At 40.1% G+C, this 14,369-nt stretch overlaps 1 protein-coding gene across 1 annotated transcript in view; it reads left to right on the top strand.

The window, feature by feature from the left end:
• Nucleotides 1-62: 62 nt before the first annotated feature.
• LOC124247479 (complement C5-like) overlaps nt 63-14,369 on the top strand; it is a 30,978-nt gene continuing 16,671 nt past the window's right edge. The window contains exons 1-5 of the mRNA XM_046676838.1: nt 63-175; nt 2,793-3,007; nt 7,178-7,362; nt 9,629-9,844; nt 13,049-13,178. Of these exons, the coding sequence (XP_046532794.1) occupies nt 63-175; nt 2,793-3,007; nt 7,178-7,362; nt 9,629-9,844; nt 13,049-13,178 (859 nt within the window). The remainder of the gene's footprint in view (nt 176-2,792; nt 3,008-7,177; nt 7,363-9,628; nt 9,845-13,048; nt 13,179-14,369) is intronic.

The following is a 14,369-nucleotide window of genomic DNA, read 5'->3' as shown; positions in this document are numbered from 1 at the left end:
GCTATCCAGGATGCCCACCCTCAGGTCCCTACCCCCCACCATGCCCACCGCCTGCCCCTGGCATGCCTCCTGTGAATCCCTTGGCTCCTGGCCTGGTAGGACCAGGAATGGTGATGGACAAGAAGATGCGGAAGAAAATGAAGAAAGCTCATAAAAAGGCGCACAGACACCACAAGCATGGCAAGCATTCCTCCTCCTCCTCCTCTTCCAGCAGTGACTCTGACTGAACACAGAGCCTGGACCCTTCCCTCAAGTCTCTCCAGTTCTGCTCTCCCATCAAGCTTCAGATGCCATCTTGTACTGGGGGAAATTAGCCCTCATGTACACCCCCCCCCCCCCCCCCCCAATCTGAGCCTCAATCTGCTGTTTAGTCCTAACTGGCTAGGGAAAATGGGCTAGCAAAGGCCATCTTCTCACTACTTGGATAGAACTTGAGCTGTCGAAGCTTAAGCTTATTTTGATGAGTTTAGCAGAACTATTTTTTGAAGATGATGAGACCTTTGAACTAAAAGCTGAAGACAAGTCTAAGATCTGTAAAATGTGATTTTTTTCCCCTTTCTTTCGTAATACTTGTGGTTGGGGAGGTGTTGTGGAAATTTAATTACAGGGGGAAAAATAAAACCCCTGTACCTTTTTTGCAATGGTGGCGCACATGGGTGATTTAGTGGCAAATACATTTCCCAGCAGGCCTTTATTGATTGTACTAACCTCAAAGCTGCTGGAAAGTGGGGTCCATTTGGTTGATGAGCTCTGCCATTTTGGAAGCTAATCTCTACTCTTTAGCTCATATGCCATCTCAGGTCCTCCTCTCATTCTCCCACTCTCAGTCCTAATAAAGCTGTTTTGCCTCGTCAAAAAAAAAAAAAAAGTATATATATATATACAAATGGAAGGTATCTACTAGTAGTGTTTAATATTCCACAGAGGCTTTGGAATTTTCTCTGACATTTATTCCTAGAACTTAGAAGGTATTTTGAGACTTTTATATTGCATAATGCCTTGAAAATGTAACACTTCAAAATGGTAAGGGAACTGACATTTATGGATCCTCTACTATGTGCCAAGCACTCTGCTGGGTCCTTTATCATTCCCATTTTCAAGATAAAGCAATTAAGGCTCAGAGAAATTTATAAGCTTGTTCACCACACAGCTTTTAAATGGTGGAGCTGAAATGGGAACCCAGATCTCTCTGATGGCCAGACTCATTCTTGCTCTTTCCTTGTACCATGTTGCCCCTCTGAAACTGGCCTTGAGTTGTAAAATTTCCAAAACTATATATTGGTATCATTTTGATAAGTTTAACCTGATCAAAGGGTCCTAGAAATGTAGTCTTATTTTCTGGTATACTGTATAGTATATTATATCTATTAATATGATTAAGCTTCAAGATGAGTTCATCAACTGAGTAATCAATGCCTTTAAATTAAAAATATTTTCCAGCTGAATATATATTGTGCTATACTAGAGAATGAATCAAACTTCAGTGTGTTTATAATTCTTAAACTTCTTAAAATGCACAATTTTGTTTATAATTTTAAAACGCCTTTCAAATATGGTATGTTAATTAAGTGGTGCATAAATCTGAAGCTGCTGTCAGGGTCGTCTAAGCATGGAGTTGTGGTCGAGGGCTTTGGAGCCAGAATGACCAAGTTTGAATCCCAGCTCCACCACCTAGTAGCTGTGTGTTCCTGGCCAAGTTACTTCCCCTCTCTGGGCCTCATTTTTCTGATGATAAAATGAAAATAATAATATAACTTATTCCATAGAATTTTTGTGAGGATTGAATGAGTTAACACATGGAAACCACTTAGAACAGTGCTTGGCCCTTACTAGGGGCTCATTTGAATATTAGCTACAATCATTGGGTGAACTGAAGATATATTATTTGATGATACCTAAAATTTTAAATGTATTGCTTTCACAGATATGGTTTATGGACAATTAAAGCTAAATACAAAGAGGATTTCACAACAACAGGAACTGCATATTTTGAGATTAAAAGCCATGGTAATTTCTCATAAATTACTGAGATTTCCTGTGTGCAATTAAAAAACTGTTCTCAATAATTTTGTAGATTAAAAACTCATGAAGAAAGGGGAAGTGAGGAGCAGTGGACAGACGTGGACTGGGAGACAGACAGCCAAGGACCTGGGGCTCTTGGTCTGGCTCACCTCTGCTCGGTCTCTGAACTTTCTGGGCCTTGTTTCCTCACCACAGTTCTGCAAGGGGTCACATCCTATAAGAGAGTGGGATTAGATAATGTCCTTGCAAGACCCGTGGTTCTCTGACTCTTAGGAATCATCTGGTTCAATCCTCTCATCTACAGATAAGTCCAGGTGGGGAGAGTCAGACCCAGAGAAATGGGGTCTAGGTTCTCACAGCCACTTTGTCCAGGCTGAGAGCAAGAATGCTCCCTCTGAACCCCAAGCCAGTGCTCCTTCCCATTGGCCCTAAAAATTGATGATGTGTTTGGAAAATTACAATGTTTGGGACAAAATATAGGATACTTATTTTGGAAATATTCATATTAATTGTACTAATAATTAACTTATAAAGAATTTCTTCTATTCATTTCCCATAGGGGCTTACTAGACTATTAATTTGTATGCTTTTATATAAATTCGTTACTGAGCTGTTTAAACCATGTTTTCTGCACAGCAGGTTGATGAGGGGATAGAGAAGTGTTTATAATTAGGAGAGAAGAGCAAGCACGTGTAAAAATTTGAAACATATAACCTGCTAAAGCCGCAGCAGCGGAATGCCCTCTGAAGCAATTAACCTCAACTTTGGAGTTGCTTATTGACACTCTTGGACACTGTTCCTAGTTTCAAAGTCCTTGCTCTGTCTTTTCACCGGTACACTGGAGGGCATTTTTCTCTGACGCGGAGAGAAGCAGCCAGAACAGAGACACTCGCTCTGCCCCTCTCCGGCCAGCCGCTCACCACCTGCCCTGGCCGCCATGGAGCCGAGTCTCCCTTCTCTCCAGAGGGCAGCCTCTCAGATTGGGGTAAGCAGCCTGCAGGGCAGTGCGTGGTAAATAGCATTGTGAAACCTAGCATCACTTCTTGAATGGACATCAGGAATAGACATAGTCCTGTAAGCAGCCAAAAAGTATTATTTGAATTATAGCTTCAAAGAGATGGAAAGTCTAAAACTTCCCTTTGTTCTAATCCTCATTTTTGGAAGTTAATTTCTACAGCTGATAACTAGAAAATGTCTTTCCTACATGAGTGTTTGAGATTTATGCTCATATTTTGGACACTGAGTGGAAGAGAATTGATAAACACAAGATGCTAAAGAAGCAAGAAATTTCCTATTTAATAAACATTTATCAAACACTTAAACAATATAAAAGGCACTGGGGGAAAATGTTTACACAGATAAATAAGATGAGAACTTGTCCTCATGGAGCTCACACTTTGACAGTAACACACGTGCTCTAGTAAGGCCATCACTGCTGGAGCAGAAAGATGAGACTGACCCCTGACTGGAGGATAAACAGCCTTCCGAGGGGTATTGATGATTGTGTGACAAGAGAGAAGGATATCTATGGTACTGGTGTTTGTTCGTCTATCTTATTGTAACAAAAGGTTCCTTGCTTGAAATAGAGTTTAAAGGATATAATTTTTTTGCTTAGGTTTATATTTGGCAAAACCACACTTCTTTATCTTAATAGAACCAGAAAATTACTTCATTAGCCATAAAAACTTTGAGGACTTAACAAGATTACTCTAAAAGTTAGGTAAGAAAATTATTATTTTCAGATTCATCTAGCCCCTGAATGGCAAACAGGTTTCATTTCCAGAGTCAAAAATGGCTGCTTGGTAGTGCTTGCCTGGGGTCCTATGTTGAGCAAGACTCTGAGGGTCAAGGTAAAAACTGCTGTGATTAATAGTATCTCCCAGAGTTGTGGGAAGTGGGTTCAGGGAGATTTCCTGAAGTGTGTTTGCTGACTCCAGTCTTGCAATTGTTTTACAATCTTGTAAGCAAAGAATCCGGAAGACTGAATATCATGGTGACTATTCAGGTGACTACAACTGCTTAGGTATTAGAAATATGATATGAAAACACTCACGTCTTATTTGTGACCTAGTTAATATTAATTGATCATACAACTTAATTATCAAATGTGGTTATAGAATTGATTGACCAGGCCCAGAAATCACACTTGGCAGATGAGCTAGTGGGAACACTGGCTTGCCTGTTTTATATTTAAATAGGGAAAGTTCATGTTTTTCTTTGACTCAAAAGGCAAATCTGGGGCTAAGCTGAAAATAACTTGCCTCCAGTACATGTGGGATGGATGTGGTGTTGCGCCTTTTGCTATAAGGAGCATTGAGGAGAGGGTCCCTATTGTTGCCACACCATGCTTCAGTCACAGAAGAAGTGTGCCCCTTACAGAGACCTGGGTCCTCAGCTCACTTCTCCACTAATTTGCTACGAACTTAAAAGCTGTAGGAAGTTCAGCAGGTTCTTTTTCATCCCTCTGAGACTGAATTTCCTCATTTGTCAACGGGAATAAAAATACCTACCTTAGCTCTGCCTCTGCAGAGCGTAAGGATAAAATGCAATACTGGGTGTGAACGCTGTTTCAAGAGTAAAAAGCAAATTTCCCGTGGTTATATTTTATCTATATCTCACTACCCATAATTAATTTATCAAAAAAGGGGTTTATTATATTCTCTTTTGACAGATATTCTTATAATAAGAATGTAACTGAGGCTGAATTTCTGTCTTTTTTGGGTTAAGAGAAGATTTAGATGATAGTGGAAAAGAAATGATGCTTGAAGCAAAACAAAAGACAAAGGTAAGAAGAGATCAAGTTACCTTCACAGAAATGGAGAATTGGGGGCAATTCACCAGAGTATAGAGTTTAAAAACGGGCTTTCACTCCCAAAAGTTCATAGAACTAAACTAGACAAAACAAAACCAATAATACTTTGGGTTTCCGGAGGTTCCACTGATGAAAGCAAATAAGTTACAGTGATATTTGTCTTCAATTTGGAAGTTTGAGTTTGCAAAAACCTGCTTCCAGTAGCAGTTTTATTTATTTGTGGACATAGTATCCAGGACATTAGATAAGGTTTCGTCAGATAGATAGTGGTACCCAAATTATAGCCTCAGATGCTGAACAGGATGAGACATGATTTTGACTCAAAGATTTTCAGTCCTAACCAGGGTTCTTTTTCCGTGATTTTGTAATATGGCCTGAGGCTTCAGGCTCCAAAGCAATGACCTAAATATTAACCAGTTGTAAGTGTACCTCATAGCCTCAAGCTTATGCTTTGTGTTACCACTAGCTGTCACCACAATGTCATTGTCAAGTGAAGATTTTGTAGGCTGATGAAAGCAGAATTTGCTATTGCCTCTTAGCGAGTTCTCTAATACTACAGCTTCTACCTTTGTGTCCCCCTTTTGAAACACAGCCGATCAATGGAGCTGCACAAATCAATTTTAATACTTCAAAGGCAATTAAAAATCTGTCATATAAAAGTCCAAAAGATTTAAATAACAACTACTTTAATATTTTTGTGGAAGTAAACGAAAGTACAGATGAGTTTCTAAAATAATCTAGAAATTCATTTCTCACAGCCTTTTCTTATTCCAAAATTTGGATAGAAATCTGCAATGTTGGGCAAGTACAGTTGCCAGATACACTCTGCCAAAATACTGTCCACCAGCTCTGTGAGGGGGAGATGCTCATGAAAGACGTCTTTCTGTAGTGGTGACCTCCCTACTCCACGTGCAAAGGATGGCCTTTTTCTTTTGTTTTTTTTGTTTTTTAGGAAGATTAGCACTGACCTAACATCTGCTACCAATCCTCCTCTTTTTGCTGAGGAAGACTGGCCCTGAGCTAACATTCATGCCCACCTCCCTCTACTTTATCTGTGGGACACCTACCACAGCATGGCTTGCCAAGCAGTGCCATGTCCACACCCGGGATCCGAACCAAGGAACCCCAGGCTGCCGAAGCAGAATGTGTGAAATTAACTGCTGCGCCACAGGGCCGGCCCCTAGGATAGCCTTTTATGTTATTAAAAAGAACAGGTAATGCTGGTACCAGAAAATTTTACTTGCAATAAACAAATAAGATGGTAAAATTATTCACATTATGAAAGCATCCCTGAGTCATTTGGGTGTTTGCTTAAATATTATTAAATATTTCACACACATCTTCTACCATACTACCTGGTATTTGTTTGAATGTTGCCTTGAAAATGAGAGTGTGCTATTTCACACTTGAGCATCTGTTTTAACCAGATTGTCGACTACTTGCAGGCATGAGGCTCTGCTTGGTTATTTGAAGAAAAATAAATGGGATAAATGGTCTGACAGATGGTCTGGAACTGAACGCTGTAGCTGAAACTCATGAATGGGGATCGTACCAACCTCTTGAAAACCACACTTTACTAGTCCATGGAGTGGCCAGGCTCTTCCACAGTGACCATAGTAATCATCCAGACTTAGGATCATAAGTGCATGTGAATGACCAAGGAATGGATGAATGGCTTGTCCTTATCCAGATAAAGAAATCCAGAGAGACAGAATGGGTGCCCATGCAGACTGATGTGCTGCATTGCACTTGCCAAATTCTCAAAATGATGCATGTTATTCCAATAGGTAGATTCTTCCAAGAAACCAAAGTAACTGATGTCAAATACGTCCTCTCTCCCTACACACTGGATTTGGTTGTTACTCCTCTTTTCCTAAAGCCTGGGATTCTATATTCCATCAAGGTTAGAGTAGAAAATCTAATACGGTGCATTTTCAGTCTGTGAAAGGACAGAGGAGAAGAATCTCTGCTACATGTTGCTCCTGTGTGACCTTCAGTGTAAACACTTAAATGGAGAATAGAATGAGGGCGGGGAGAAATAGGACCAGGCCATGTTGAAAAACAACTGTCTAGATCCAGGCCTGGTAATAATTTCACTCAACCCATGGCTTATATACAAGCACATAGCACAGTGCCCTGCTCTTATTAAACACTCAGTAACTGTACATTGAACTGAATGTAATTCATATATATGCCAGGAGTGGTTAAAACACAACCTTAAGAGAACCACATTTGACTACTGAATTAAATTCTACCAAGCCCGTGCTTGGGAATGAATTATGTTAGGGTTTTCTTTTTGTTAAAGAGTCAGTATTAACTCTTGGAATGGATTTGGTCCAACAGGTGCAGGTGAGGGGTGCCTCTGCCCATTTCGTAGGAGGGATCACAGTAACCCTGAAGGCAAAACAGCTGGCAAAACTCCGGAGAAGAGAGTTCTGGATCCAAGAAAAAGCACAACAAATTACAATGATGGAGTAGCTTCATTTGTAGTTAACATTCCCTCTGACGTGACAGTGCTGGAGTTTCACGTGAGCAAAATTCTCATTTGTTGTATCTTCTAATAGCACCTCAGTCTGTGTGGTCGCTAGCGTGCAGGAAAGATGAGGGAGATTTTATGTATAAGCCTAGTGAACTTCTCTGAAACATTTGACTTGTGGGCACAGGGAATACAATTCAGTGTACTGAACATTCCATAAAGGATATGAGTGTCAATTTTGTATCTAGGAAGTAATTTTTTCTTCTTATGCTAAACATAATACTATTCAATCAGGAAAATTTAGAACAAGAACTGCCAGTGGAATACAAGAATACAGACAGGGTCTTCTCTGGTCCATTATTTCCAGCTGTCGTCATCTCTTCCTCAATTCACATGCAAACTACACTAAAGAATAGCCTGCATTCCTTTCTTCCCCTCCCAGATCTCCTCAAACTACGGAGATCTGGCTTCGGGCCCCACCACTCCATTGAAACTGCTCTCACCGAGGTTACCTGTGAGCTACTTGCGGAGATCGCTGGGTATTTTTCAGTCTTTATCGTCCTTACCTTCTCCAAGACGTTTGGTGCAGTGGACCATTGTCTTTTTCTTTCAATAATCTATTCTAGCCTCTGTGACTCCACATTTCCTTGCTTTTTCTTTTTCTCCTTTGTTCTCTTTATAGCTTCCAATTTGGACCAATAATCCCTAGCTTGCCCTCTAAACGGGGGTGATCCTCAGGGTTCTATTTAGACCCTCCTGTCTTCTTACCCGACACATTTTTATTTGACATATTTCCTCTGTGATTCCATCTGCTCCCATAGCTTATGCTGAAGACTCATCCTAAACACTCAAGATCCTTATAGACGCTGCCTTCTCCGTATCTTTTTCTTGGATCTTTCAAAGAAGCATAAACATGGCTCTGTCCAAAACTAACAACCAACCACCTGCCAGCCTCAAACCTAGACCTCTCCCAGTGCCCTGTTTCAGTGAACGGCCCCACCGCCACCTAGTTATTCACTCTCCTCCCAGTCACTCTCCTCGTTTTGGCAAAGGAGATAGAGTCATCTTTCTGAGACACAAATCTGATCTTTATTGACCTTGTTCTTGCTCCCCTCTCCAAATGCATTGCTCATCACTCTTCCCATCGCACCTCAAACTCCAGCTACACTGGGCAGTTTGCCACTCCCTAATAGCCTGCTCTCTATTGCCACAGGCCTTTGCAGGTCTACCTCAAACTCTCCTTCCTCAGTTCTTTGATTCCCTAACTGCTGCTTATTTGGGGGTCAACTTTTCAATCATGTCCTCCACTCATGTCCTTCTCTAACTACCCTCTGTTATTATGAGTATGTTTTCCTTACCCCATGAAAGTCTCATGGATTTCAGGCTTCCTGAGGGCGAGAGCTGTGTCCATCTTATTTACATTTGTCCCCAGCAACTAGCATAGTTCCTGACACATATTAGGGACCAGTAAATATTGATTGGCTGAATGCATACATTTCTTTCCAAACCTAAGCAAGAGCCAAATATCATTGTCTCCTTTTTCTCTAATAGCATGAACCATTTTTCCTCTGTTCTTGTTATCAAGTTACATTCACCAGCAAATAACCTAATTCTTCAGCTTCAAGGAAAACATAGATGTTTCCAGCCTCTTGTTCAAGAACTAGTACAGCATGGCACGTATATTTATGAGTTCACTGTGACCCTGCACTTTACCCTCAAGAACAGATCTTGTTTACTTTCCTAAATCCTTCTCCCCATCTCTCTCCTGAGAAGTGGTAAAATTATTCACCACCATATCCATTCACAACTGACATCTGTGTTAGCTTTTAAGAATTATTGCCACATCTCTACCCACATTTTCCCTTTCCCCAAATTCCTAGTTTCTGCTAGCCTGTGGCAGAAGGAAATGAGTCAATAAGTTGGTATGTCATTTAAGAAAGAAGGCCAACCCTAGATCTAAGATCCTTTCTCTTCTTTGACTTCACTGGACTCTTCCACTGTAGCCTAGATTTTCATAGTTAATTTTATTATTTTTTTAATCAATGGCCTTTCTGTAATCACTTGATAACATAGGTTACCTTACTGTTAAGGCAGTGGAATGCCAATCTGCTTTTCATAAGATGCTGTGAAGCCTGAAGATTTATAAGGTATGTGGATACATTCATACATGTCAAACACTTAGAACCAGAACTGGCACTAAGTGAATGCTGGGAAAGTATTAATGGTTACCAACACCAACACCACCATTATCATCTTTGTCATCATTGATACAAAGTTTAGGATTAGTGTTTTACATTTATTGACACTCTCTTCTTTAGGTCAAAACTGATGACCCAGAAGAATTCAGAAGAATCCAGAAGAATATCAGGCCAGCAACGACTATCAAGCAGTGGCCTACAAAATCACGTAGCCAAAGTCTCCTTTCCCTTAGCTGGACAGACAGTTACAAGAGTTTGCTTATGGGAGAACATCTGAGCGTAACTGTTACCCTTAAAAGTCCATATGTTGACGAGATTACACACTACAATTACTTGGTAAATTCAATAATTCAATACTATCTTACTTGCATCTAGTCCCCTACCTGCAGCATTTTCTTATGCAAATAATCCTTTAAACGATTCTTATCTGACACAAAACAGTACTCAGTTGATATTTAGTGAATGAATAGGTGAACTCACATAGCATTTTATAGTCTATAAAGCACATTCACAAACATCCCCATAGCAGAGCCTCACAACACTTCTTAGAGCTGGGAGACAATGGAACAGATTGGAGAGGTTGCGTGACCTGCCGTGTTCACAAGTAGTTGGTGGTAGATTTAGGATTTTGTTCACAATCTTCTGACTCCTAGACTGATAGTCCTTCTATGGCATGATGCCAAGGGTTTGATCAGAGCCTTCCTTCAGTCCCCAGACTAGTCAGTGACCTCAGCAACGTTTCACCGCCAATCATTTGGTCAACGTTTCATTACCAAGCATCGGACTGCCAGGCCTTGCTGGCATTCCTTAAGAATATTCCCTGTTTATGAAGGGAAGAATTTAAGTCCTGAGCTCAAGAATGGATGTAGTGATTCCCAGGCGTTGTTCATTGCTGTTTAAAATACGAACTAGCAAGATCAGCAGCATATTATATTTGAAAAGTCATGGGCTTTGAGTCAGCAAGGTCAGAGTTCACTTCCTAGATAAATCCATGTTCAGAAACAAACCTTTGAATGTAAACAATTCCAAGCTATCTTCGTTTCAGTGACCGATAACATCATCTTGTTTACTAGGTCATTTGTTGGAATAAGCAATAACCTCATTGATTCTGAGAGAGGCACCTTTTAAGCTAATGAGACAGCTTATGAGCTTCAATTTCTATAACTACTAAATGAATAAAACCACAATATGCAATTGGGAGGATTGAATATGTTCATGTTTATGTGCCTAATGCGTAGTAGATGCTCAATGGATGTTAATTCTCTTCCTCTTTATCACCTGTCTAATTACTAGCCCAACTTTAAGCCCACTCTGATGAGTATTTGTTACTGTGTATTTTTAGATTTCATCTAAGGGCAAAACTGTACACTTTGGCACAGAGAAGAAGCTCCCAGGTTCATCCTACCAACTTTTTTTTTTTTTTTTTTTTAAAGATTTTATTTTTTCCTTTTTCTCCCCAAAGCCCCCCCGGTACATAGTTGTGTATTCTTCGTTGTGGGTTCTTCTAGTTGCGGCATGTGGGACGCTGCCTCAGCGTGGTCTGATGAGCAGTGCCATGTCCGCGCCCAGGATTCGAACCAACGAAACACTGGGCCGCCTGCAGCGGAGCGCGCGAACTTAACCATTCGGCCACGGGGCCAGCCCTTCATCCTCCCAACTTTTAAACCTTTCCGTGACTCAGCACATGGTTCCTACAGCCCGTCTCCTAGTCTATTACACCATGACAGGAGAGCAGACTGCAGAATTAGTGTCTGACTCAGTCCATCTAAATATTGGAGAAAAGTGTGGCAACCAGGTCCAGGGGAGCCGAATACTCTCCCCAGCCCGAGTTCCTCCTGAGTGACTGTGTAATCTCACACTAACATACTTTCTTTTTCAACTAATTTTAGATCCATTTGTCTCCAAATAAAGACATATATTCTCCAGGCGAAGCTATATCTCTTACTGTGGAAACTCAGTCAGAATCGTAGGTAGCATTATCATCATTGAACAGTGCTATATATGGCACCCAAGAAAGAAGCAAAAATCCCTTGGAAAGAGTTAAGTATGGTAAATGCTGTGGTTACTGATGCTTGGCGTGACTTGGGGCCAAGTGGCCACCAGGATTCTCTAAGGGTTCTGGGGGTTAGTCATGGGAGCAGAATAAAGGAAAAGGATGCAATTATACCAATGTCTGACTTCTCAGCTAGATTTAAGGATAATAATATCAACAGCTAACATTTATTGAACACTTACTGTGTGCGGAATATTCTTGTAAGAACTTTAAATCATTATCTTATTGAATATTCACAACCATCCTCTGAGATGCGTATCAATGATAAAGATATTTAAAATCTTTATCTAGTGGAGTTCCCATGTTATCCACGAGGAAAACTGAGACACAGAGATATTAGGTGACTTAGGGCCTGCGTGAATCTCAGCACAGAGTAGAAGCAAGTGACTTGTTTGGTCTGAGTTACTTCTTTTAGTTATCCTTTTAGATATATAAAGGATAGTTATCCAGTTAATTTACCCTCCAATTTATTTTATATTACATGAACACACTTATTTGGGAATATCCTCAGTGAAATGCTAAAAGGCAATTTTCTCTGGGAATAAACTAAAATGTAGTTAAATCCACATTCAGAAACAAACCTTCAAATGCAACCAATTCCAAACTGTCTTCCTTTCAGTGACTGATGACATCATCTTGTTTACTAAGCTGTTTGTTGGAATAAGCAATAACCTTATTGACTCTGAGAGAGGGCACCTTTTAAGCTAATGCATAAAATTAAATTTCTTGCTCACTCCAGGGAAGAGATATGGCTGAAAATGCTGGGGTTCTAGTGCACTGAGTGTATTAAATCCGTTGGAGAGGTGATGGAGAGGGGAGCAGAAAACAGGGGCATGGTGTGGGAGACTATATGGCTACATACGAAACTGCAGTCATGAATAGCTGTCTCCCCTTGCCTGTCCCTTCCCCAGCCAAGTCCCTCCCTCCCACCCGCAATAGCCCATACACTTTCATGGGTCACATGGGTCATGGTCACAAGCTTTGAGGAGGAGTCAACCCTCCGCACCAAAAATAATTCCCTGAGCATCCTTACCCATTTCTGTGCTCTTCTCTATCTTGGGTGGAGCAGTAAAATGCAGGGTCTCACCCCTCTCAGAACTTACAACCTAGAGCTGGAAAAGGACCATGAGGGGTAGTGAGTATTTCATTTACTTGTTCATTCATTCATTCATTCATTCAAAGGATATTTTATTAGTTAATTCAATATGCAAAGCCTCAAAAAGGGAGAGTGTAGGTTGTTTTCTAGGAACTTCCATATCAAAGTTATGTGCTGAAGTCTTGGCTCTTGAGAGAATTTTGAATAGCATGTGTTTGTAAAACTCATGAGGTGAAAACTAGGGAAAGAAAGAAAGGTTTGGAAAACTGGAGAATTAGATTTTAACATTTAAAAGTGAGTGACTTGCAACTAACACTATCCACAAGTCAGGTATTCCTCATAACAGCCACTGAATATTGTTTTCTGGGGGAATGATTTCCTTTCTGAACAGGTACTTCGATCTTTCGATAAAAGTGACCAGGACTGTGGAACAGGTGGTGGCAGGAGTAGTGCTGAAGTGTTCTACTTAGCGGGACTCCCTGTCCTCACCAATGCAAATGCAGATGACTCCCAGCAAGATGGTAATTGTTTTCAACCAACTAACGTTAATATTTTTGTTATGGAAATACACAGCTTTTCCTGGACGCACACTCATTCTCTCTCCAAATCCTCACTGTTCCCACAGCGTAATTTTTTTAATTAAAACGTTCTTAATCTTTATTTTGTTGTGGTAAGAATACTTAACATGAGATCTACCCTATTAACAAAACTTTAAGTGTACGATACATTATTGTTGACTATAGGTACAATGTTGTACTGCGGATCTCTATAGCTTACACATCTTGCTTAATGAAACTTTATGCCTGTTTATTAGTAACTGCCTAGTTTCCCTTCCCACAGCACCTGGCAACCACCATTCCACTCTTTGATTCTATTAATTTGGCTATTTTAGATACCTCATATAAGTGGAATCACGCTGTTTGTCTTTCTGTGACTGGCTTATTTCACTTAGCATAATCTCCTCAAGGTTTATCCATGTTACTGCATATTGCAGAAGTTCCTTCTCTTTTAAGGCTGAATAGTATTCCACCATATATAAATGGTACATCACATTAATTGATTTTCATATGTTGAACCATGCTTACATCCAGGAATAAATTCCAGTGGTCTTGGTGTATGCTCCTTTTAACATGCTATTAGATTTTATTTACTAATATTTTGTTGAGGATTTTTGCATCTATATTCATCAGGGATATTGGCCTGTAGTTTTATTTTCTTGTGGTGTCTTTATCTGGCTTTGGTATCAGGGTAATGCTGGCCTCATGGAATGAGTTTGAAAGTGTCCCTCCTATTCAATTCTTTGGAAGAGTTTGAGAAGGATTGGCATTAATTTTTCTTTAAATGTTTGGTAGAATTCACCAGTGAAGCCATCTGGTCCTGGGTTTTTCTTTGATGACAGGTTTTTTACTACTGATTCAAACTGCATACTAGTTATAGGTCTGTTCAGACTCTATATTTTTTATGATTTAATCTTGGTAGGTTGTAGGTTTCTAGGAATTTATCCTTTTAATTTCTTCTAGGTTATCCAATTTGTTGGCATATGATTGTTCATAGTAGTCTCTTATGATCCCTTTTATTTTTGTGGCATCAGTTGTAATGTCTCCTATTTCATTTCTGATCTTATTTATTTGAATCTTCTTTTATTCCTAGTTAGTCTAACTAAAGGTTTGTCAATTTTGCTTATCTTTTCAAAAAACCAACACTTAGTTTTA

This window comes from Equus quagga, chromosome 1, assembly GCF_021613505.1.
Source record: "Equus quagga isolate Etosha38 chromosome 1, UCLA_HA_Equagga_1.0, whole genome shotgun sequence".
In the NCBI taxonomy this organism is placed as follows: Eukaryota; Metazoa; Chordata; class Mammalia; order Perissodactyla; family Equidae; genus Equus; species Equus quagga.
Note: the sequence above shows the minus strand (reverse complement) of the source record. Positions and strands in the feature narration are given on the sequence as shown.